Source organism: Lepisma saccharinum, chromosome 14 (genome assembly GCF_977018435.1).
Source record: "Lepisma saccharinum chromosome 14, izLepSacc3.1, whole genome shotgun sequence".
Lineage (NCBI taxonomy): Eukaryota > Metazoa > Arthropoda > Insecta > Zygentoma > Lepismatidae > Lepisma > Lepisma saccharinum.
The window spans coordinates 75,067,146-75,090,609 of record NC_139242.1 but is presented as its reverse complement, the minus strand read 5'-3'; the positions used below and the strand labels follow the sequence as shown (position 1 = coordinate 75,090,609).

At 39.8% G+C, this 23,464-nt stretch overlaps 1 protein-coding gene across 4 annotated transcripts in view; it reads right to left on the bottom strand.

Annotated features, from left to right (window-relative positions):
• The window catches only part of LOC145999030 (uncharacterized), a 63,072-nt gene that overhangs the window by 5,430 nt on the left and 34,178 nt on the right, over positions 1-23,464 (bottom strand). For all 4 annotated transcript variants that reach the window (XM_083135932.1, XM_083135935.1, XM_083135934.1 and 1 more), the window contains 4 exons: positions 17,751-17,933; positions 11,862-12,044; positions 9,099-9,270; positions 2,672-2,816 (listed from right to left, as the gene is read on the bottom strand). In XM_083135932.1, the coding sequence (XP_082992058.1) occupies positions 2,672-2,816; positions 9,099-9,270; positions 11,862-12,044; positions 17,751-17,933 (683 nt within the window). The remainder of the gene's footprint in view (positions 1-2,671; positions 2,817-9,098; positions 9,271-11,861; positions 12,045-17,750; positions 17,934-23,464) is intronic.

Below are 23,464 nucleotides of genomic sequence, written 5' to 3'. Positions count from 1 at the left end.
CACCTTAGTTGATATTAGATTGTGAGCAATTTGCACATTACCAGTATGCCCTTTGCTTTTCATGTTGCACTCCTTGGAGGCAGTTCATGGGCGACTGCTCTGAGGCTGATCTTTGATGCTTGTGTTTCGATATCTAAAATGTTTTACCCATCTTCTAACATTGCTACCACACATGCATACATCTCCATACGCACACTGAATTATATTGTGAATTTCAGCAGCAGGAATTCCCTCTTTAACATGGAATTCAATCACAGGACATTGTCAAAACGAAACATCACTGTCAGCCATTTTGAAACAACTGGCTGCACTCATGCAATCAAAGCTAATAACATCACACTAGCTCGACACATTCAGTTAAGTCTATATTTTGCGATCATTTACTTTGTTTGCATATATTGATGCATTCTGATTTTTTTAAAAAAATGTTGCTCATTACTTTCAGTATGACCCTCGTACATTGTAACAAACTATCCTAATAACTAAAAGGGGAAAATATTTTGTGGTAAAATGCTAGTAAGATAAAAAAAAAAAAACATGCATTAACTTAAGTTGGCAACGTACCAAAATACAAAAGGTAAAAAGATTAAATGCATCTAATGAAATGCGACTCTCAGGATAATTTATTGTTAAATAAATCAGCCATGTCAAACTTAAGCCATAACCAGGCTCACCCTTGACATCCAAAAGTACCTGGATGGTTTCCCCTTTCCTTAGAAACATATAAAACTAACCATTCATACAGTGTGAACATGTTGCTGAGCAGATTTTTTTTTTTTTTTTTAAAAAGGTTTGTACTTAAATTTGTTACGTACGTATCAACATTTTAGCAAGAAACTACTTAAGAATGGCTCTAGTTTCATTTCCCAGAAACCTGATAACATTTTTTTAAAAAGTAGCTTGTCAATGTCCACAGGACTGATAAAGATGGCGGATGTTGAAGGTACTGAAAAGATGCATCTTAGATGGTTGCAACAGTTAAACAGGCAGTATGGGGTCAAATTTTCTCAAATCAACCATATTGTCAGAAGTTCACATTGCTGGACCTACCTGACTGCAGGATGCAAGTGGTTCTTGAAAAGATCTGTATACATTGTACTGGTCACGGTCTTCCCTCTGGGTGTGTAGTGTAGAATGACCCCTCATTTATTCCATAAGAAAGTTAGCACAGCCTGTCCTGTCAATGGCTGTATGTGGAATTTGTTTGATTTTGGTACGGAGCTATATTTTATTCACAACAGAATTTACATATACGAGGGTCGGTCATAAAGCCTTTATTATCGTAGTGAAAAACAAGACTGAATCCAATGTTTGTGTTTTTTGCGGAAACGCACATCCTAGTGTCAGCCCAACAGGACTAGGCAGCACAATAGTCCTGCGGAACACTGCTGGAGCAAATGATCAGTGTGCATGGTGAAAATGCCCCATCCAATGATAGTGTGGTAAAGTGGCACAGGTTCTTTCAATGCGGAACCACATGGCGTCGCCACCTCCCAAAAAGCGGAAGATGCAGAAGTCATCGGGAAAGGTGATGCTGAGCATTTTTTGGGACTGCCAGGGCATGCTCCTCACAGATTACTATCGGAAGGGTCAAATGATCACAGGAAGGTACTACCAGGACCTCCTGTCCAAGTTACGGGAGGCCATCAAATCAAAGCGTCGAGGAAAACTCTCCAAGGGTGTTCGTCTGCACCATGACAGCACAGCACCTCAATCTGCGCAGCAGACTGTGACACATGCAGCTGCGTTGGGTTTCAAAATTCTGCCCCACCCACCATATTCACCAGGCTTAGCACCCAGTGACTTCTTTCTATTCCCTTGCATGAAGAGTCTGCTGCATGGAAGGCGTTTCCAGGATGAAGATGAGGTGATGCAGTTCTTCGGCAAAGTGGGGACTTCTACAACCAGAGCCTTTACCAGCTCAGCTCATCCACCGCTGGGAGAAGTGCGTCGCTCTGTGTGGTGCATATGTAGAGAAGGGCTAACCTCACCCCAGGTGTTCATGACACCAGCTCCGTTTCAACACTACGATAATAAAGACTTTATGACCAAACCTTGTAATCAATGTAGTACCCTGCATTTTTTAATGTACTGAAAGCCTACAAATTGATAAAAATGGGGGGAAAGGGCAGTGGTTCCCAAAGAATGCACAAATATTATCTTGTTTAGTACTTTTTACGCATAAAATATGTCTGAATTTGAAATACGGTGTTTATTTTTTAACTTAGGCTAACACACAACCAAGCAACCTAACCACACTAACTGAGCGATTTTGACCTGAGCACCGTGGAAAAATCTCGAAACACTAAGGGCACCGTGAAACAAAAAAGTTTGGGTACCATTGATTTTGGTCAATCTGGGATCTACTGATGACATTAGGATGAGTTGAAGCTGATTTCATGAGAAATTACGAAAAGCAATGCGAGATAAATATGTACAGTGAAATCTTTATTTTGTTCTTCTGGAGCCCAAGATAAAAAAAGGAAAATGTAAAAATCGGAGTCCCACTATACACTGCAATAGACCTATGTGCACAAAATGTACAAAGGGTCAACATGGGCTGCATTAAGGCATGCTGCAAGTTTGACATGGCTGATATAAATTACCCTTAGTGTTTCATTAAACATATTTTATCATTGTATCTTATATTATGTTAGATGAGAAACGTTACCTGTGTAATGTAACCTGATTTTGTTGTTTCTAGCAATAATCTTCATTATCTGAGTCACAAGTTTCTTCTTCAAAAGCAGATTGGAATGTTTCTGCTGCAATAGGTCAATTTCATTTTTGTGATGCTGCTGTTCTCTCTCAAGTAACTGAAATAACAACAATATGAATGAATGCTGCAATGTTTTTAAATCAATTTTTGTTTTTCTTTTGCCTGTGTGCATTAACCCTTAAACGGCAGAGCTGATTTTCCCCTGTGTGTGCATCAATGCAAAGTGTGTTTTCAGCAAGAAATTTAAAATTCCGTAAAGTTTTAAATAAAATCTTATATCTTGGAAACTACAAATCCTAGTTACAAATTTTACTCGTTTCGTTCAGCAGATTAAGCTATAATCCTTTGGTTGATTTTCGCCCCCCTTTCTCTTCAAAATTTGAACTTCATCAGGCCTCTACAAAGGCAATGCCATGATGTGAGGGTTCAATGCAGTACCTGCATATTGCCTGATATGCCTTCCATTCTCATGGCAAGAATTCCACACTTACTGATTATACTTTTGGAGGGGGAAAAAATCTAAAGTAAAAGCTGAGCATATATTCAGCAGGAAATTTAAAATTCCACAAGGATTTCAAAACCTATTTATATCCCGGAAACTATAAACATTAGTTACAAATTATACCTTGTTTTGTTGAGTACAGAGAGCACCATCTTCTGAATCTGTATCTAAGAGAGATTTCAGACCAATCATGTTCCAAATTAACAATGAATGTTCAAAATCTTATACATTGTTATTAGAGCTGAGCCTATACCACCATTTGCTGATACCAATACCCTGAACAATTCCAACCGATACCGATACTTGTATAATTCCAGTATAAAATAAAAAGGCTAGTTACAGTCATATTAACTCGTCACATCACTAGGCACGTATCTAGAAATATAATTCAGGGAGCTAGTCCGAGCCAAGTGTCTCAGAAATATAATAATAAAAGTGTTTCTATTTAATATGTTAATATAATTATAGGTCAATTTGTAGTAATACATAAATAAATTAATTAGTATTTACTTTCTCCGATGCGTATGGAGTATTGTTGTATGCAACCACAGACTAAGAAATGGAGGAAAGACAATGTTAATACCTTATTTTTTTGTTTCTTGAATGAATGAATGAATGAATTAAAATTTCTGGGTGCGTCGGCACTTAAGGCCATTTCGCACCCTTCTGTGTATACGGGGAATTGTCCCCTTATCTAAAATTCTGACTTAATTTTAAAAAAGGGGGGTAGATAGCCCCTTGGGAAAAACTAAAAGTGCAAGGTTGTAAAGAGACCTGCACGAGACAAACACGACACATTAAAAAGTCAGAATAAACAAACTAAAAACCTCCTTACAGACGGTGGAAGAGTCCAGCTCTTCGCAAAAAACTAAAAACATTTGTTAAAATAGTGCTGTCATCACCCAAGAGGGATGACAAACAGCCAGAAAGGTTAAAAGTCTGCCGGAGGTAAGCAAGATCGACACATTCAACGAGAATGTGTCGAATGCTTAATAAAACATTGCAAACACGACACAACGGAGGGTCCAGCCCTTGGAGCAGGTGACCATGCGTTAGACGGCTGTGTCCTAGACGAATGCGGGTAAGAATAACTTCTTCTCGCCGAGAGGGACGGGACGAGGAACGCCAAGCACCTATGGAGGGCTTAACAGCGTGAAGCTTGTTCCCCGTTTCCGCATCCCACTCGGCCTGCCAAGTGTCAAGAAGGCAACAACGAAACACATTCCGCAGGTCGCTAGCTGGCAATAGGTGGACGAGAACGTTGCCATCTGCATCAGCAGACTTGGCGGCAGCATCTGCTGCTTCGTTCCCCAGGATGCCAACGTGGCTAGGGACCCAACAGAAGTGTACATCCGCACTGGCAGATAAGGACACAAGCCGTCTAAATATGCGTTGCACTACCGGATGCCGGGAATACGGCGAATCCAGAGACTGCAACACGCTGGTCGAATCGCAGCACACAAGGACTTTCTTCAGCCCATTCACGTCTGCAAAGTCCAGTGCCTTTAGAATGGCGTACAACTCTGCCGTGTAGATGGAACAGGCAGGATGTAGCGAGTAACTGGAACTTTGAGAGTCTAGGACGAAGGCGCAACCAACTGATTCCACTGTCTTGGACCCATCCGTGTAAAACACATTAAAATTGGGGTGCTTCGCACGAAGTTCTAAAAACCGTTGCTGGTATACAACCATTGGTGTCTCTGACTTTGGAAGGGCAGTGAGAGAATAATCGATAGAAGGTGCAGGAAACTCCCAGGTAGGGAGAGGCGGAATGAGTGGAGAGACGCCAGGAAGATCACTGTCAACACCAAGTGCGGACAGGATCTCGTCTGCACGAACACCAAATGGTCTAGTGGCACTAGAGTGGAGCCGATACCTTGCCAGCCTATTCTCGTCTGAGATGGTGTGAAATGATGGATGTGAAGGCATCGAGCGAAGATGGAGGAAGTAGTTCACTACCAGTCGCTGTCTTCGCAGAGACAGCGACGGCTCAGATGCCTCTACGTACAGACTGGTGATAGGGCTGGTCCGAAAAGCACCAGAGCACACACGTATACCAGCATGGTGGACGGTGTCTAGGATGCGAAGTCTAGATGGGCGGGCAGAAGAATACACAGCACATCCATAATCAAGCTTCGACCTGATGAGTGCACGATACAAGCGATGCAGTACCGTCCTATCAGCACCCCAGGAAGTATGGGATAAAACACGTAAAAGGTTGAGAACTCGAAGACAAGAGAACTTTAACTGGCGAAGGTGAGGAAGCCATGTTAATTTCTTATCGAAAATGAGGCCCAGGAAGCGGACCTCATTCACGAAGCACAGGGGAGACTTCCCCATGTACAGGTCAGGATCAAAATGACATGTACGCTGACGACAAAAGTGAACACACACGGATTTCTCGGATGAGAAGGTGAAACCTGACTAAAAAAATATTGTTATTACATAAATAGTAAAAAGATGCTATAAAATCAGAGATAAAACAGCAAATATTCATTATCTAGCTTACTTGTAGTTAAAACCGCAAAAATTTGTGTAAAAACAACTGTCTTTTTTTTTTTTCTTGTATGTACGCATTGCTTGCATTATAGAATTATTTTCCTGTAGTTTACGGTTATTACAAGCATAAGAAAACAGTTTTTCTTTGTGACGTTTCAGGAGAACACACGCTCCTTTCATCAGACATTTATTTTCATTTTGACTAAAGATATCCATGCCAAATCAGAACATTCGCGTATAACAATGGATAACATATTTTTAAATTTTTTCCTGAGAGCACAAAGACTATGTTCTAATGATGAGGATATCAAAAATGAAGAAGAAAGGCTCTTTAATATAGCAAAAGAAAATGGTTTTCACACTAACAGAATAAACCAAATCAAAAAACAAGTTGCAAGAAAACTAAAGGAAAAGAGAAATACAGACAAAGATGAAAAATCTGTTGAAAAGAAATTTGTGTGCATTCCATTCCACAAGGGATTCTCACATAAAATTGCAAAAATTTTTAGAAGTTTTAATTTCAAAATTGTTTTTAAATCACCAAGAAGTTTGGAATGTACATTTAATGAATTCAAAATGAGAAACTCTCTACCGGATGTGGAAACCACAGGAATATATAATATAAGTTGTTCATGTTCAAAAGATTATGTGGGACAAACAGCAAGGAAAATGGCAATAAGATGGCACGAACACGATTTGGACATTATAAATCTAAACCCAAGAACAGGTTTGTCAACTCATATCATCGAAGAGAAGCATTTGATTAAAAAGAGAAGGGTTTTAAAAAGATTAACGGGAAACACAGAGTTGAATGTCTGGGAAGCTTCGTTCATTGCAGAAGAACACTGGAATAAATTAAATAATGAAAATGGTAACATAGATCCAATATGGAGTTTTCTTTTTCACAAATGGAGTAAGCCACCATCTTTAAAATTTAATGTAACAGAAAACATCAAGAGACTTTGTGAAAACAATGATGAATTTGAATTGCCTGATGATATTTTGGATTCATAATTTAAATAAAAATAAAACAGACTGTTTTTTTCACAGTTAAGTTGATATATTACAACAATGTAACATTGACAACATCCATTATATAACAGATTCTTTTTGTTTAAAAATTACTAACCATTGTTATAACTGTATCTTTAGTCAAAATGAAAATAAATGTCTGATGAAAGGAGCGTGTGTTCTCCTGAAACGTCACAAAGAAAAACTGTTTTCTTATGCTTGTAATAACCGTAAACTACAGGAAAATAAAACAACTGTCATGGCAAGGAAATTAATGTCAAAGAAGTAAAAAATTGAATATTTATTGAATAACAAAAAGAATGATGGTACAGCCATATGATGAAAAGTAAAGTTACTGATAAATATGTTATGTACATTACTGTAAATAGTGGTGTACATAAGGGCCCCACTTCAAAATGTAAGTCCAGTCCCGATTAGCCTATCTGTGCATTAAGTTTGACTTGAAACAAAAACTCAACCTTTCTTAGTACTGTCATTCAAAGCTGTATGTTCCCAATCTAATCTCGCCGGAAATAAATAATTCTCATTGGCCGATACCGGCAGTCACACAAAAGACTGACACAGAAGGGAAGAGGACAAGAAGCAATTGCTGAATTCCCTTCTTGCTTGAACGTACATAAAACAAAGTAATTACACAGTGACCTTCATCCCTCTTTAGCAAGAACCCTGCAACCACCTGACCCGGCATTAGCACAGCGGGTGGTTTAAAGGCATTCCACCTATCTTACCACCATGAGCTTCGAGCAAGAATTGGCAATGAATGGTTTATTTCCTACAGTGTTAACTAAGCAGTTCGATGCCCTCATGTTCATGTTTGGGTTCAGCTTTCACTTACCCATGCCTTCGATCTTGCCATCTGCTTCCCAGGATGGTAGGGTTTTATGATTTTATCTAGCGTTTCTAGGAAAATCTATGGAACTTCCAGTGCTGGTCTCCCAATCTGTCACAAGGAAGGGTGAACGAACTTTTAGAAAGGACAAATGTTGAGACGAGCTGTTGCCTTTTCCTGTTTTTGTAGCCACTGAAATGTTTTGGTATCGGTAAAAGAAAATCAACCGATACTCACCGATGCCAATACCACCGGTAACGGTCGATACTAGGGATGTGACGAAGCTGAAAATTTACCGATGCCGATGTACTCACCGATAATTTTTGGAACCGATACCGATGCCGATATTTATCCGATTCCGATACATAAGATTATTAAACAGAAATGGGATGTTATTTTCTGAATGACAAAAATAAATTTGGTATGTACATTTGCATCTACAAAAGGTTATGTGTACATTAGTACACAAGCAGTTCTTTGAAATGCAATATGAATTCCTATTCTGCCAGATTCAACTTCAGAAATACGAGATTTGGAAGCACTTCAGGAAGTAACCTACTTCTTCTCTTATCGCAAATCTGTTCAGCAACACTGAACACTCAATCACTGAATACTGATGTAGCAGGTATGCTCAAGTATTTTCTCAGCACTTGTTTCAGGTTTGAATATTCATTTTTGAATTTCCAATACAACAGCAGATCCTGGTTCAGCAATGTACTGTTTTATTTCCAATTTATAGTTAGATTGATCCTCTGAATGAGAGTTTGCAATAATTTTATTACAAAAACTCTACAATAATGACGAACCATAACCAAATTTTCAATAAATCTTACAAAACTAGAATATGAAACTTATTAGAAGGTAAAACTAGTATAATCTGTACCGGTTTAAATATCGGATTTTTGCCGATTCCGATACAAATGCCGATATGTCAATTTCGGCCGATTTTCATACATCTGTAATCGGCTTTGGCACATCCCTAGTCGATACCGATACCGGGCTCAGCCCTAATTTTTATATTTAAATTTACATTTACATCTGCACAACAAGATTAAAATAAATCAGGAACCATTAGATTGGCCCAGAGTTTATTTCATTGAATGCAGAGGATGCGAGAAGCAGTATGTAGGAATTTAATGAATATCTACACGGTAGACTCCAGACAGGAATTAGTGAATATGTACTGATTAGACACTGAAACAAGAACATAAAGGAAAGTCAGCACACCTAGCTTGGCAAGAAGTTTAATGTGTCTAAAGCATGTGCACAGCCTTCCATGTTGTTGTGGTGAACATAAAATGTACTACGAAAGCAACATAAAAATATGGTGCTTCTTCCCGGGATTTCCTTTTGCTTGTTACTTGCTACCCATATAATTTTTTAACAAACTAACAATTTGTTCAGAAACTGTCAAGCTGTCAGTCACACTAGTATATCCACAGGTCACATAATATGGTCTAGCAATGTAAGCACCTTCAAACTAAGACTATCATTTTAACATTCTTCAATATACATACCTTGATGTAGTCACATGCATCATGTAGTATGGCTTGTTTTACCCGAGGTTTTGTGGGCAATATATTAGCAAGCTTATTAAACATTATTTTTAATTCTACTCTTCTTCCTTTCTCCCTGGACTTGTTTAAAGCTAATCTTTCACAAGAATCTTCATGTACAAGTAATAATAATCTGAAATATGAAACAACGTATGTTGCTAAACCCTTTCAGAAATCAAAACTATCATATATATTACAATACAATAATTCAAATGATTCAATAATACAATAATTCCAACTCCCCCCTCCTCGTGCCCAAGGTGCAAAACCAGCCTCATTTTTGTCACTTCCCACACCCTCCAGATCCACATTGCTGCTGGCAAATTCACCCTCTACCTTAAAGAAACCTGCCACACCTCTAACCTCATTTACATCCTCACCTGCACCTCCGAATCAACAACCACCATTCCTCCACCCAAAAACTGGAATTTGCCATTCCCATTCATAACAACCACTATAATATCCCCTTCAATGACTGCTTCCAGGTAGCAATCATCCACCCATTGCCCCAATCCACCAACACCTCAGTCCGTAAAAGATGGGAGAGGACGTACATATCAGCCACGAGTACAACCACATGGCCTGCCCTTAACAAGGCCACCCAGTAATGTCCCTCATCGCCAATCCTTGCCTCCCCCACCACTCACAGTTTTCAACAAGAATGGCGAAAAAAACCATTTTTTTTTGGCAGTCTACACTTTCATTTTGGACCTTCACACATCTTGTTTCTACTCCTGAAGATGAGGCTCGAGTCCGCGAAAAATTGAATTTTTCCTGTGTCTGGTGAGTGTTTTCTCTTTTCTTTGTTACTTGTTATTTCGCCCTTCTGGCCTTCCTTCCTTTTGTCCATTACAATTAATTGTGATATTCATGGCTGGCACAGTTAGCATAGGCAAAGTTCTGTATTTCCATGTTGCAGTTTCTATTGTTCTGATTAATTTTGAAAGACCATTGCTCTAAATTACAGGTATGGCATCTGAGACAGAGATGGTTAAAACATCACTGGTTTGTTTATCCCATATTGGGCAGATCCAATTTCTCCTATCTGCAGGTGCAGTTGGATTTTATTTGATGGCTGTGCTGCAATCTGTTAGCAGTTGATCTGATTTCCATCATCAGGCAGTGCTGGTAGGTGGTGATTGGTATGTTGGGCTGTCTGCTGTCTTGCTCTGCTCCACATGGTGTGGTTTGCATACCTTGGGTTGGTGGTAGGAGGTCTGCATTTATTCTTGCTGTCAAAGATCTTTGGCAGTGGTATTTTGAAATTAATCAGAAAACCAATAAAATCTGCAATGCAGAAATACAGAACTTTACCTATGTAATGAATCTTGTATGTTATACATTTTATAGTAGCTGTGTTTTACACAGAATTTCCAAATCAGAGTTCTCTCTCTCTCGTTTCACCAAAATAAATCAACTGTTCTTGCTTTTTCATGGAAATTTTAAAAATCTATGTACGTACTTCCAAATTTCTTTTCAATGTTTAAGATGCACATAAGTCAGTAGCAAATTGTCATGATTACACTTGTTCAAAATTTTCTAAACACTGTTGAAAATCTATAATTTGTATTAACAACTACAAAAAACAACAACTTACAAACAGTAGAAATGAAATATTTGAGGAGAATAGTGGGAAAGACCAGAAGGGACAAAATCAGAAATCAAGCAATCAGAATAACATTAAACACAAAACCAATATATCAGGATCTTCAGCAAGCACAACTCAGATGGTTTGGACACCTCAGCAGAATGCCTGAACATCGAATACCTAAACAGGTATGGGAAGCAAGAATGGGAGGATTGGATGCAAAGAGTCCGAAAGGAAGACAACGTAGAACATAGAATGAGGGAATGAAGGATATCCTGAGCAGGAGGAACATCTTGTGGAGTGAAGGAAAGAAGTTGGAAGAAGATTGTGACAGATGGCGAGCTCTCTGTAAAACCTCAACACCAATCGGTAGAAGAGGATCGGAATAAGATAAGAGGAAGACAACTACAAAGCCAGTTAAGGTAAATCTCAACATTTCAATCACGTACACAAAGAGTCTCTGGTGCTGGTGTAGAACATCTTGGGCTCTAAAAAAGTAAGTGGAACAGCCACACAATATGAACTGATTGTATATAGTGAACATGCAGGCAATGTTAGTGTTTGTTTGGAATTCAGGAGAACGTGCATATGGTCAGGACAGTGCTATGGAATTTTTGTTATTTTTTTGTGTTGGTTTAAACTTAAGGATCCTCACTTATCACACTTCTCAATTACCTTTTTGGTCAAGGCCTGCCCTTCAACTCTTGATGTCGTAAAAATCTCAGTTTATTTATGCTAAGAACTACAAACCTAACAATGCAAGCAATCTGCCTTACATTAGAAACCGAAAGGTGACCAAGAAAGGTGTTTGAGAAGTGTGCCATCGGTTATACAATAAAATGAATGTGAAAATTGACAATTTGACCACCCATCGCAAAATTTTACGAAGCAAATTATATGGCAATGTACAGGTAGATTATTGAAGTTTATGGACACGCTGACGGTGGTCGACAGGGAGGGGCAATTAGATTGAAACACTGTAGCTGGTGTTCCCTCTGCCAATAAAGCCTGGTATGAATAAAAACAGTGTTGCCACTACTTTTTATCCAGCCCTTCTAATAATGCATGTTCTGTATATTTTTGTAGCTGTAACTTCATTAAATTTAACAGATCTACACTACAAAACACAATCTCACCTGCCCGACGATGTTTGAGGCTCAACAATTTTTTCATCGATTTCCATTATGTCTGCAGTATCATCCACAGTCTCCACATCTACTTCATCACTATCACTGTCCTCGTAATCAACATCATCCTCTAAAATCTTCACACAAGGCACATGATCACTTCCAGGCCGAACACAGTCATCTTTCAAATTTCTGAAAGCGAAAGTACCTCATATATTAAAAACATATACACCACTATCAGGAATTGTCCATTAAATTTTAATTACCAACAATACTTTGATATTTTAATACATTTGGTGATCCTGCAGGGTGCACTCATAATCCCATCCATTTGCAACTACAGTGGAACCTTGTTTTATGTTTTTTGGAGGATCAAGCTAAAAAAATATAAAATTTTGCTATGTTAGGACCATCAAGACTGATAGTTCAATGGGGGGAAAATATTAAATCAGAGAACATAAAACTGGAGTTTTACTGTAATTTCAATGTTATTCACAATATTCGTCAAGCCTGAAAATTCTACAATTGTCTATTATTACTATAAAAATTATTTTACTAATGAATGCTTCATATGAATTAAATGAAATGTACATATTAGATTGATTGACTTGCTTTATTTTACTTTGCTTTCGTGCCACTTTGGGTTAATTTGCAACATGGGGATGAGTGATGATATGATGAAATTGATGAATGGACACACACAAACATCCAAGCCCAGGCCAGGATTTGAACCCGGGCCCCTAGCATCGTAGCACGATGTGCTAACCACTCCACCGGCGTATATATTAGAAACAATGTTAGTGCTTACTGATTGATTTATAAATTATGGACATATCTGCATGTAGGCTAGTTTTGCCCATCACATGTTATGGGTACAAGCAACTTAACTAAAACAAAACTGAGACCAGGGCCGTAACTCAAAAATAAAATATCTCTGTTAAACATTTCCTAAATCAAATTTTATAACTAATCATTCATTCAGTACTTAACAAGGATTTAGCCTATGAGGACTACAATCTTCTTACCTAATTAAAAACTGAGGCTGCAAAGGGGCACTCAGCACACACGACAAACACAACCTGAAGATTAAGCTGGCCATGGTTCTAGGCACCAGAGCCCCATTGGTCTGCAAATTGAATTTTGAATTAATTTGAACTAAAATTTTTTGGGTGCATCAGCACTGAGGCTATTTTGCACCCGTCACACTATACGGAGTCCAGCCCCTTATGATAACAAAAATAAAAGCGTGTCTGAAAACTAAAATGCCCTTACCTTGGTTAAAAGCTGAGGCTAAAAAGGGCACTGAGCACAAATAAGGACAAACCATAGAATTATACTGGCCATGTGGCCAATCGCCAGAGCCTCGTTACTCTGCAGTCCAGGGTGTACTATGTGGAAGTGAGGTTGACTATTGGGTGCACTATGTGGAAGGTCACCCCTTACACCCCACCTGAAAATTGAAGTTATCACGATGTAGTATGGGGACGTGAGGTTGACTTTGGGTGTCTGTCCAGAAGGTCATCCCTTACACCCCATTAGTACTTATTCAGGGTGTCTACCAAAAAGAATAAATCCAAAATTCTTGACTTTTTCATTACCATTTTTTCATTTTTCCTAATGTTCATTTATTCCAACTTAGGTAAAGATGGAACTTAGCAATTCAGAAAATAAATTTGAGGTGTGGCTAGAAAGAAGCCGGATTGTTGCTACAAAATCTTTTATTGGTTATTTTGTACAATACGAACATTATCCCCTTCAAAGTACCCCCCTGTACTATCGATACACCGCTCCATATGAATCTTCCATTGCTGGAAGCAGTGCTGGAAATCATTTTCCGAAACCACGTTCATGACCTCTGTCGCTTTTCTTTTCACAGATCCTATGGTCGTTAATGTGGTTCCTTTCAGTGCTAATTTGACCTATGGGAATAAAAAAAGTAGCACAGAGCGAGATCCGGCAAATAGGATATTCTAACACTGGGATCCCATGATTGGCCAAAAAAGCCTTGACTGACAATGCCGTGTGGGCAGGAGCATTTTCCTGATGAAGAATCCATGATTTGCTTTTCCACAAATCAGGTCGTCATCTTCTTACTCGCTTGCAAAGGGTCGTCAGCTCTGTAATGAAATAATGTTGGTTGACAGTTTGACCTTCGGGTACCCAATTCGAATCAATTCACCAACACTTGCAATGTTTAATTCAATTTTTGACGTGCAAGGCTTTCCAGGATGCAAGTCATCCGTGGTAACTTCTCGTCCCTCTTTAAACATTTGAAACCCCTCAAACACTTGTGTGCGTGATAAACACTCATCTCTGTACTCTTCCTTCAACAAACCATAAGTTTCTGTGGCGGATTTTTCGAATTTCATAAGAAACATCACATTGATATGCTGTTCCACTTTCAACAACACTTAACATTTTTCCGACGGAGCACAGATGTATGGTCCAATTTGTCCACAAGCTACAGCAGCTGACTACCGTGCACCCTGGGCAATCACACAGTCGATAGGCAGGATATCACGTTATACACTCAAGCACCGCTTGAGCTTGACGTGCTTGCCATTTGTTGACAGCAATATCAATCCGGTTTTTTTCTAGCCATACCTCGTAATTATTTAATGAAAAACCACTATCAAAAGGCTACTTAAGATCAAAAATCAAAACTGAAGGTGTATTTAACAAGAGAATCAGACTTGCATACTGGATTGCATTTGACAGACTAGTGAGGCTCTGGAATCTGTACTCAGAACCAGTATAATCTTATGTGCGGGGGGGGGGGGGGGGTCCCTATATATTTCAGATTGTCCCTTCATCCATCTTATCTTACCATCATTCATCCTCATCTTTGCGATTAGCCAAAAGGGGCAGAAAAGTTAAGCAAAATAAACTAAATCGATCAATCAGTCATTGTTATAGCAAAAATTCTTGACAACAAGGTATAATTTCTTGATTTTTTACTGACTTCTTGGCCTACTTGTTTATTTCCTTACTTTATCTTGACTGTTAGACACCCTACTACTTTATTGCAATCAACAGTGATACCATACCCTGAGAGCATAATACAAATGCACTGGAATTTATACAGAAACAGGAAACTATTCATAAGTTTTCATAAAATAGTATAGCAAAATGATGCTAGGTCCCACACTATGGTCATGTGGTCTGAGGCATGGGCTCAGGATATGGGGAGTGTGGGGAAGCGTAACAACTTTTCTCCTGAGATTTTGACCAGTATATGTGACTGATGGTCACCCATCATCATGAGGAAATTGGGGAGGTACGAATGAGTAGGGTAACCCAGTCATGGAAATCTACAATGACAACTGTAGAGTTTGTTGTGCTGACCACATGTCACCCTATAACTGATCGCCCAACTCTGCTGAGGCATGTGGGAGTGAGGCCGGCAGTCGATATGTAGGCCCTGGCCTTCAAGGGCTGTTGCACCATGGGCAGTGCTTGAAAAATTTTCTTGAAAGCTAGGTGCCAGCTCTGAAAATCAGGCACCAGGAAACCACCTACTAGTAATAGTGCATACTACAGCATGTTTCAAAAGTTGCGCAATCCAAACTTTGAAAATGTATATCATGAAAATCGTAAGAGATAACTACACCGGGTTTTATGCATGAAACTAATCCTGTAGGCTATCACTGGGTTCATAAATGTATTTTAGGATCTATCTAAATAAAAGCAATTACATTATTTTCAAATATTACATTGTTAATTTGCTGAAAACATCTGAGAACTGATTTTCAACAACAAATACCAACTCTTAAACAATTTGTGGGATCATTTGTTGGTGTTCGACTGGTTGTAAAACCGTTGCTTTGTGAGGTACAGCAGAAGCAGGACATTTTTATTGGAAAACCTCTTGCAATGCACACGCACTTCTCCAATGAGTACACCATGCTGAATCAATTAAAAAACAGGCACAGTAACGGCGAAAGTGAGCGAACCAGGGGCAGCCTAGGATTCTCTCAAAAGTACAATTTCTGCACAAAATCTTGATTTTTCACGTAAATGTATAGCCAACACTTAGACACATGTTGGATGCGATTGTTGGCAATATTTCCACCTGCTAGTGTTGCCAATTACAGAGATATGTCCCAAAAATGACACTTTTCACTCAACCCATAAAATCTCCAGTCAAAAATTCATCAAATGTTGCACATGACCAATATTTGTTGGAAATGACAGACTGACATGGCATCAGTCATCAAATGTCTAATTATGACCCTTCGATAATTTCGTACATATTTTTCTTACTCAGAAGTTCATCTCTGGAAAAAATTGAATGCTGCTTTCCGTCAGTTATTAAATTATATAATTTTCTGTACGGAGTGAACTGATAATTTTAAGCATTGAAAAATTACTCAATGGATGAGGCCTTATAATGCAGAAAACCCGGTGTAAATATCTCTTACAGTTTTCATGATATACATTTCCAAAGTTTGGGTTGAAACACTCTGTATAAGATGCTGAGCATCACGGTATTCAAAACATCGCTAAATTATTCCAGAAAGCAGGAAATGGGGTGTTGGGGGACAAAGGGTAAAAAATTGTTACTGACTATGGAATGTTCACAACGTTGATAAAAAAAACCACTTGATAACTTACGCTGTACTGCAATTTGAACTCTAGAATCATCAAAATTTCGCAAGATCACAGTCACCAGGATGAAATTTTTAGTCGCCATGGCTACCGGGATTTTTCGAGTCCTGACCATGGGTTAATATAAAAGAATACCAGAAGTTTAGAGTGACTGCTTTCAGATATGCACCACAAAAGTTTGACACCATGTTTCAATCTTAATGCATGTAAGAGTGTGCATTCTCTGACTAACTTATCAATGCACATCCCACACATCCTGACCGAGAAGCCCGAAAGATTTAGGGGTGTCCTTCTCTTATGATGTAAGCATCCACTAATTCTAGACATCTTAAAGTTAAGGGATGTCTTCCTCTTATGACCTAAGTCACCCACTAAGGGATTATCATAAATTCAACCCCTGAATAATATTATTCATAGTGAACAATCATAAATTATTTCTTAGCTGATTCCACTTTGAACCAATACCCATACTGATGTCAATATTCTTACCAGTTCCCACCGAAAATTGTAACAATTCAAAGTTGTTCGAAATATTGATTAACATTAGTGAGTGAGTATTCCACCCCAATTATGTGCATTAATTTATCAGAGTTATGCTTCAAAATGTTCAAGAATTACATCAGAATATCAAAATACTTGTTATGTAATTGCACAATCTTCGTGCAAAATAAATGGAAACTTTGAATTTTCCATAACTTCCTGGCTATGTAGACTCTGCAAAGTGCCACACGGCACACGAAAGACTGAATCATGGGAAAATATCAGATGGCATCAGAAAATAAAATCCAATTAATACTTTCCAATGTCGATACAATGACATTGGTATTAGCTCTGCCCAAATACATATATAAATATTAGTGAGAGAAATAAATACATGGGCAAAGCTACAGGCAGCTAGTGCTAATATATGTATGGTAATCAAATCAGTTATCAACCAATAAGTAACATTACTTACGTGAAATTTAGAAGATTTTGCACTTCCGCATTGCACAATTTAATGGTTCAATCCTATTAATTTCGAAGATCCACTGTCTTCATTCACAAAAGGGTACGGCATTTGAAGCGGAGATGTAGTGACGCGGTACCATCTCCGCTTCAAACGCCGTACCCTTTTGTGAATGAAGACAGTGGATCTTCGAAATTAATAGGATTGAACCATTAAATTGTGCAATGCGGAAGTGCGAAATCTTCTAAATTTCACGTAAGTAATTTTAAACCGCATTTACCGCAACCACCATCAATAAGTAAAACTTAAACAGAAAAAGAAACACTTCAAGAGCCCATACTCACACTGAATTTTCTGCACGGCCAAATTTATTCCAGTTTCTAATACGCAAAAGAGGACGGTCCAATGTTGTTGCACCTACGCTGTCATCATCCTCATTCGTACATTCATCCTTCTTTACACGAATATACTTAATCAGATTTGGATTATCTAAACTTGATGAGATGGCCTGCTTTTTATTTAATATGCTGGAAGTAAGATATGCAGGAATAAATATACAATGAAAACTTATGGTATACAAATTATATATACTCCCTCTGTCCCATAATTATTGTCCGGTACACCTTTGTTTGCCCGATATTCAAACTGTGACATTGGTGTATACAGAAGAAGAACATGAAACAAGGGAATGAGTCATGCAACTTTACTACTCAAGGATCAGTACAAATTGTGCTTTCCATCTGCCTCTTCGTCTGTCATTCCTGTACTACTATTTTGGCATACCGCACTATAATTATGGGACAGAGGGAGTACAAATTATTATACACATACATAGGCGTAACTTGGCAGGGCGAAGGTGGACACTTGCCCCTCCCCCCCAAAAAAAATATTACAGGTTTATTAAAATTTGCAAGTTAGGGTACCTGAGGAGCAAAGTAATAGAGAGTAATATTTGTCATTTCACAAACGTCAAAGATATTTAGCAAATAATCCTGGAAGCTGTTCTTATGCTATGGAAAACTTTTCGAGTATCTTCCCCCAAAGTTAAGCCCCAGGTTTAATTCTGTCCCCTCAAAATTAGGCCGTTTCATTCTGCCCCTCAATATTAGGTCCACATTTAATTCTTCTCCCTAAAAATTAGGCCTAGTTTAATTCCCCCTCAAAGTTAGGCCCACATTTAATTCTTCCCCTCAAAATTAGGTCTATGTTTAATTCTTCCCCAAAATTTGGCCCACGTTTAATTCTCTCCCCTCAAAATTAGGCCCACATTTAATTCTGCCCCCTCAAAGTTACGCCCATATGTATGTATGTATGTATGTATGTATGTGTGTGTGCATGTGTGTGTGTGCGTGTGCGCACGCGCTGGTATACCCGTCATTAGGAGGAACAAGATCAGAAAAATTACCAGCATTAAGAGGGACTTTTTCATTGCGAGGTAATTTTGGTGGTTCCTCGGAACGAGAGAGCGCATTATTTAATATTATGGCCGAATGGGCAAAGGAAAATTTAATGTCGTGGTATTAATCGACGAAGGGGACCAAGATCTATATTTTGATAAAAGATAGAACAATGTCCGACAATTGTACTCTGAGTTATGCTACAAAACAGTGCATTTTTCTGGTTCCTCTTTTCGGGGCATTGTACCTGTACGTGTGTATCAGGTGTTTATCGGTTCCTCTCAACAGGGCTCTGTGCTTATCACCTACACACGTGTGTGTGTTGTCCGTGCGATGCCAGAGACATCTGCAGTGTGTGAAAAATTACGGAACTACATCAGCGGTGACGTCAAGGCGGAGCGAGGAAGGTCGTAGGGGGTGGGGCCTGCGGTTGTAGAGAACAGCTTTGTCGGATCTCCTCGTCAACTTACATGACTCAGCATTTTTCACTGACGGCTCTGAACGTTGCATTGTTCGCAGTGCTGCATAAGTTGCAACGCTGGAGAATGCAGTGTTGCTACATCATTGCCTACATGGGAAATGTTAACGGTGCTTCACGATTGCGTTCTCAGAGGGTTCGTTGTGTGATAGTAGCTGTATTTAATATATCGGTTTGAGCTAGGGCAATTATGTCTCGTATTTCTCGGAAAAGATATATATCAAGGAAGAATTGTAGCAATCTGCCAGAGGGCGGGCGTGAGCGAGCAAATAATATTGTAGGAAATGCTTGTGTATTTCCTCATCAAGAAAGCAAACTAGTAGGATTTCTTCATGTATTAATTAACAAAATATTCAACCAGAGTTCCTATGCTAGAATACTGGAAATGATTGCGCTTAATCTAACTAAAGCACAAAAGCCAGATACAGGACAGTATAGTACAAAAACAACATACATATTTACGTTCTTAATTGTGGTCTAACTATTCGTTTTCTCCGTCTACTCCACTCGTTAAAAATTTGCATCTCCTCCTCTGTGGTGACAGTGGCGTACGACTTCAATCTCCTTCCCGAAATGCCTTCCACCCTTAAAATGTTTCTTTCGTCACTAGAATGCAGATGCATATGTTCAAAAATGGCAAAATACGTAGTTAAACATTAATAAGAATAGGTTCTTCACTAACATTTCAATATTTTTCGTAATACATGTCTCTAAAGTGAGGTAGAATTCACACCGAACTTACAGGCGACACGTGTTGCTTGAGGATTTCACCAATACAACGCAAGTTTCTGAACCCTATCATGCCTGCCGCTACGTTATGAAACGTTGCTGCGGATTGAGGCGTTTCCAATCGACATGTCATTTGCACTTGCTGGTTCGGAGTGAAATCCACGTGTTGCTTGACGTTTCGGTCTGAAAGTTACAGGCGAAAAGCAACACGGAGATGTCAAACAGCTTTCAGACCAAAGCGACACACAACACATGTCGCTTCAGAACTAGTCAATCAATATCAACGTTTCACACCTTAGCGGTAGTATAACCAACCAAAGGTTGGGTATACATCCCCAATACATACAGGCAGCACTCCACTCCAACCAAAGTACAAGGCCAATTCAATTCAGGTAAAATTAAAATGAATGGACATTCCCAGATATGTTAAGATTAACAGAAATTAGGCCTAATTAGTAAAAGTATGATAAAACATCAAAATATTAAGTAATTAATAAGCCCCAGACCAAAATTCATTGGTTATCAAAAATACTTCCTTTTGTGGAGAAACAGAATTCAGAGAGCACCTGTTGTTTTTCATGCAAATTTTTTATTAAAACAGATATTTTCAGGATAACATTTGTGCAAGCACAAATTAACTTGCTTTCCCTGAAAATAACTCCAAGTCACAATTATATGTGCAAACAAACCACAAAAACATTAAAAAATCGATGTTTTTGGACAAAAGACAATCGGTCTCACAGCACCAGAGCCATCTGGTGAGAGTCAGTGGAACTAGCCCTGACTGGACTGCCATCTATTGGACTTCTCTAGGTACTAGATAAAGGCAAGTAACCCAAGATGCTGTGAACCAATCAGATGGCTTCATGGGCGTGGCTACCAGACAATGAGACTGTGATAGCTTCTAACATGTGAGGAAGCCATCTTGATTTCACTCTGTGTTGATAGTGAGGATAGTTAACATCGCTCCAAGTTTTGGGCCAGTGTAGGCCAGTGGAGAGAGGACAAAGGAGAAGCCCTTGTGTTCTAACATGTGGAATATCCACTAAGTGCTGGGAAACAGCCCTGTAGTGTATAATATGGACGAATTACGGCACTTGAAGTACCTTAAAGTGCATGAAACCAATATTCATGAAAATTCGGAAATTTCAAATACCACATGGTGAGGACAATGAGTTTTCAGGAAACCATGATGCTTTGTATCCAAAGACATCCACGATTATTCGGTCCATCCTTTGTGATATAGCTCCCTGAAACAGTCCATGTGCAAGCCAATACCCACATGTCTTAAGATACCGCTATATTTTTAGTGAAAACCCACCAAAAATTCCCCCATTTATAGTTGGAGTGAAAAGTGTTTGTTTTAAGGCCCATGTGTGATGAGGTGAATGCAGGATATGTAAGTACCATGCTTTTTGTTACCTATTTGTTGGTTCTAAGTGTAAAAACGAACCTATAAGTTTGTGCAGTGCTTGTGTATAGTTAAATATGTTAACATCAGAATATTAAATGTGTCTTTCCAACATCTTGATTTATCAATTCATATTTGGGCGGGTAAGCCCGGTAAGCGTTCTTCTCGCTCCGGAATAAATAGGCTGAAAGTCCTTACGATAAACCAGCAATCATTCCTCGGAATGGATGCTGGTCTACTGGGGACATCCTCCATGTTAATGGTCACTGGAGGACAGCGTAGAGCTGCACGGGGATGGGTGCGTCCAGGTTGCATAGCCAGGTAGTTTTGTGGGTTCAATGAAGCCCAAGGTGGGTGAGTAGGTTAGGTTCATCCTTCCTACCACTCGGCAACGTAACCTGGAGGCACGTATCCCTGGACCAGCCGCGTAGACAAAGCCATCCGACTACCGAATCTATCGTCAGTAGTCTTTGGTCTCCGTTTTGTCTCTCGCGCGGATCGCAAGATTATGAGACTCAGTACCGGCACTCCCCAAATATGAATACCAGATCAAGGTCGCTGGAACGGCCAGCAGGTCGTGGGTTCCCACCCAATGGTAGTGCAAGTACCATGAATAACCCCCAGCTTGACCTCATTGTAGCCATGCTCCAGGAGCAAGCGAAAGTCTCTGAAAATGTTAGTCAGAAACTTGAGGCACAAGGTCAGAAAATTGATGCTCAGGGTAGGGAATTTGCCAAGGCATCGGCGGAAGTAAATCGGAAACTTGAAGCCGTAAGGACGGAATTCCAGGCCAGACTGGACTCCATCCACAATGCCACCACAAAGACCTCAGAATTGTTAACTAAGCAAGTAGCGACCAACACCAATAGAATAAGTCAGATAGAGATCCAGTGTAATGACCTAGAGTTAAGATTAGGTAGGGATTTTACACAAGTGTCAGGTCAAATTTCGCAACTGAGGGAACTCGTTAGCGAAGTGCAAGGCGGTGACAATCAGACCACCACAGCTCAGATTCTAGGGAGGTTAGATGCCCTAGAAAACATATGCAGAGAGCTCACTTGCAGTGACCACATGGTCACGATCGAGAACAGGGTTCTCGAGCAAGTGAGGAAGGAAATGCCGAACTGTCAGGCGGAAGGCCGCAGATCGCATGAATGCATTTCCGAGGGCCAAGTCACTGAGCAGCGCACCTCCTCACAACAAAGGGTTGGTGAGGAGCAGCTGCCAGCAGAACAAAGGTCTGACGATGCAAGCCTGATGAGGATTCTTGCTTGCCTGGAAGGTATGGAGAGACGAATCACTCAGTCCGCCCTTCCACTTACGTCAGCCACCATGCCCGTCTCACCTGCACGGAATGTGTCTGTTCACCATGCCTTGCACAAAGCCAAACGAAGACCTAAGGGTTACGAAAGCTCTGACCAGAGTAGTGGCTATGTGTCTCCCCCTAAAATGTACCACCCACTTGGTAACTCCCCGGAGTCCAACTCCGAAAGCTCGGACGCCGAAGTCCGCAGCCGGAGGAAGAGGAAGAACCGGAGGAGGAACAAGAGCAAACCTAGGGTTAGGTTTGCTGATCTCAAACAGCTCCCAACCTTTAACGGGCAGGGGAACAGGCTGGCCTCCGACTTTGTACAGGAGTTTGAGAGAGATCTCACTCTCCTGGAGGTAGATTTGGCGGAAGCCCTCCAAATAATCTCGTTCTGTCTACGGGACGAGGCAGGGCAGTGGTACGAGAGGAACGAACGAAAGTTCAAGTCCTACTCAGATTTCAAAAGGCAGTTCCTCTCATATTTCCAAGGGGATGGGTGGAGAGCTTCTTCCCTGGCGAAGGCTCTCAATGAAAGGTACAACCCATCCCAGCACAGATCAGTGCACAAATATTTCTGGCGCCAAGTCAAAATGATTAGGCTTGCGTTGCCAGAAATCGCCGACAACCAGGTTTTCACCCACGTTGTGCAACAGCTGCCGCGCAGCTTGAAGGACCAGCTAATCCTAGCTCCCTTCGTCTCTCTTCAGGAGGTGGCCAACTCCATACTTCGGTAT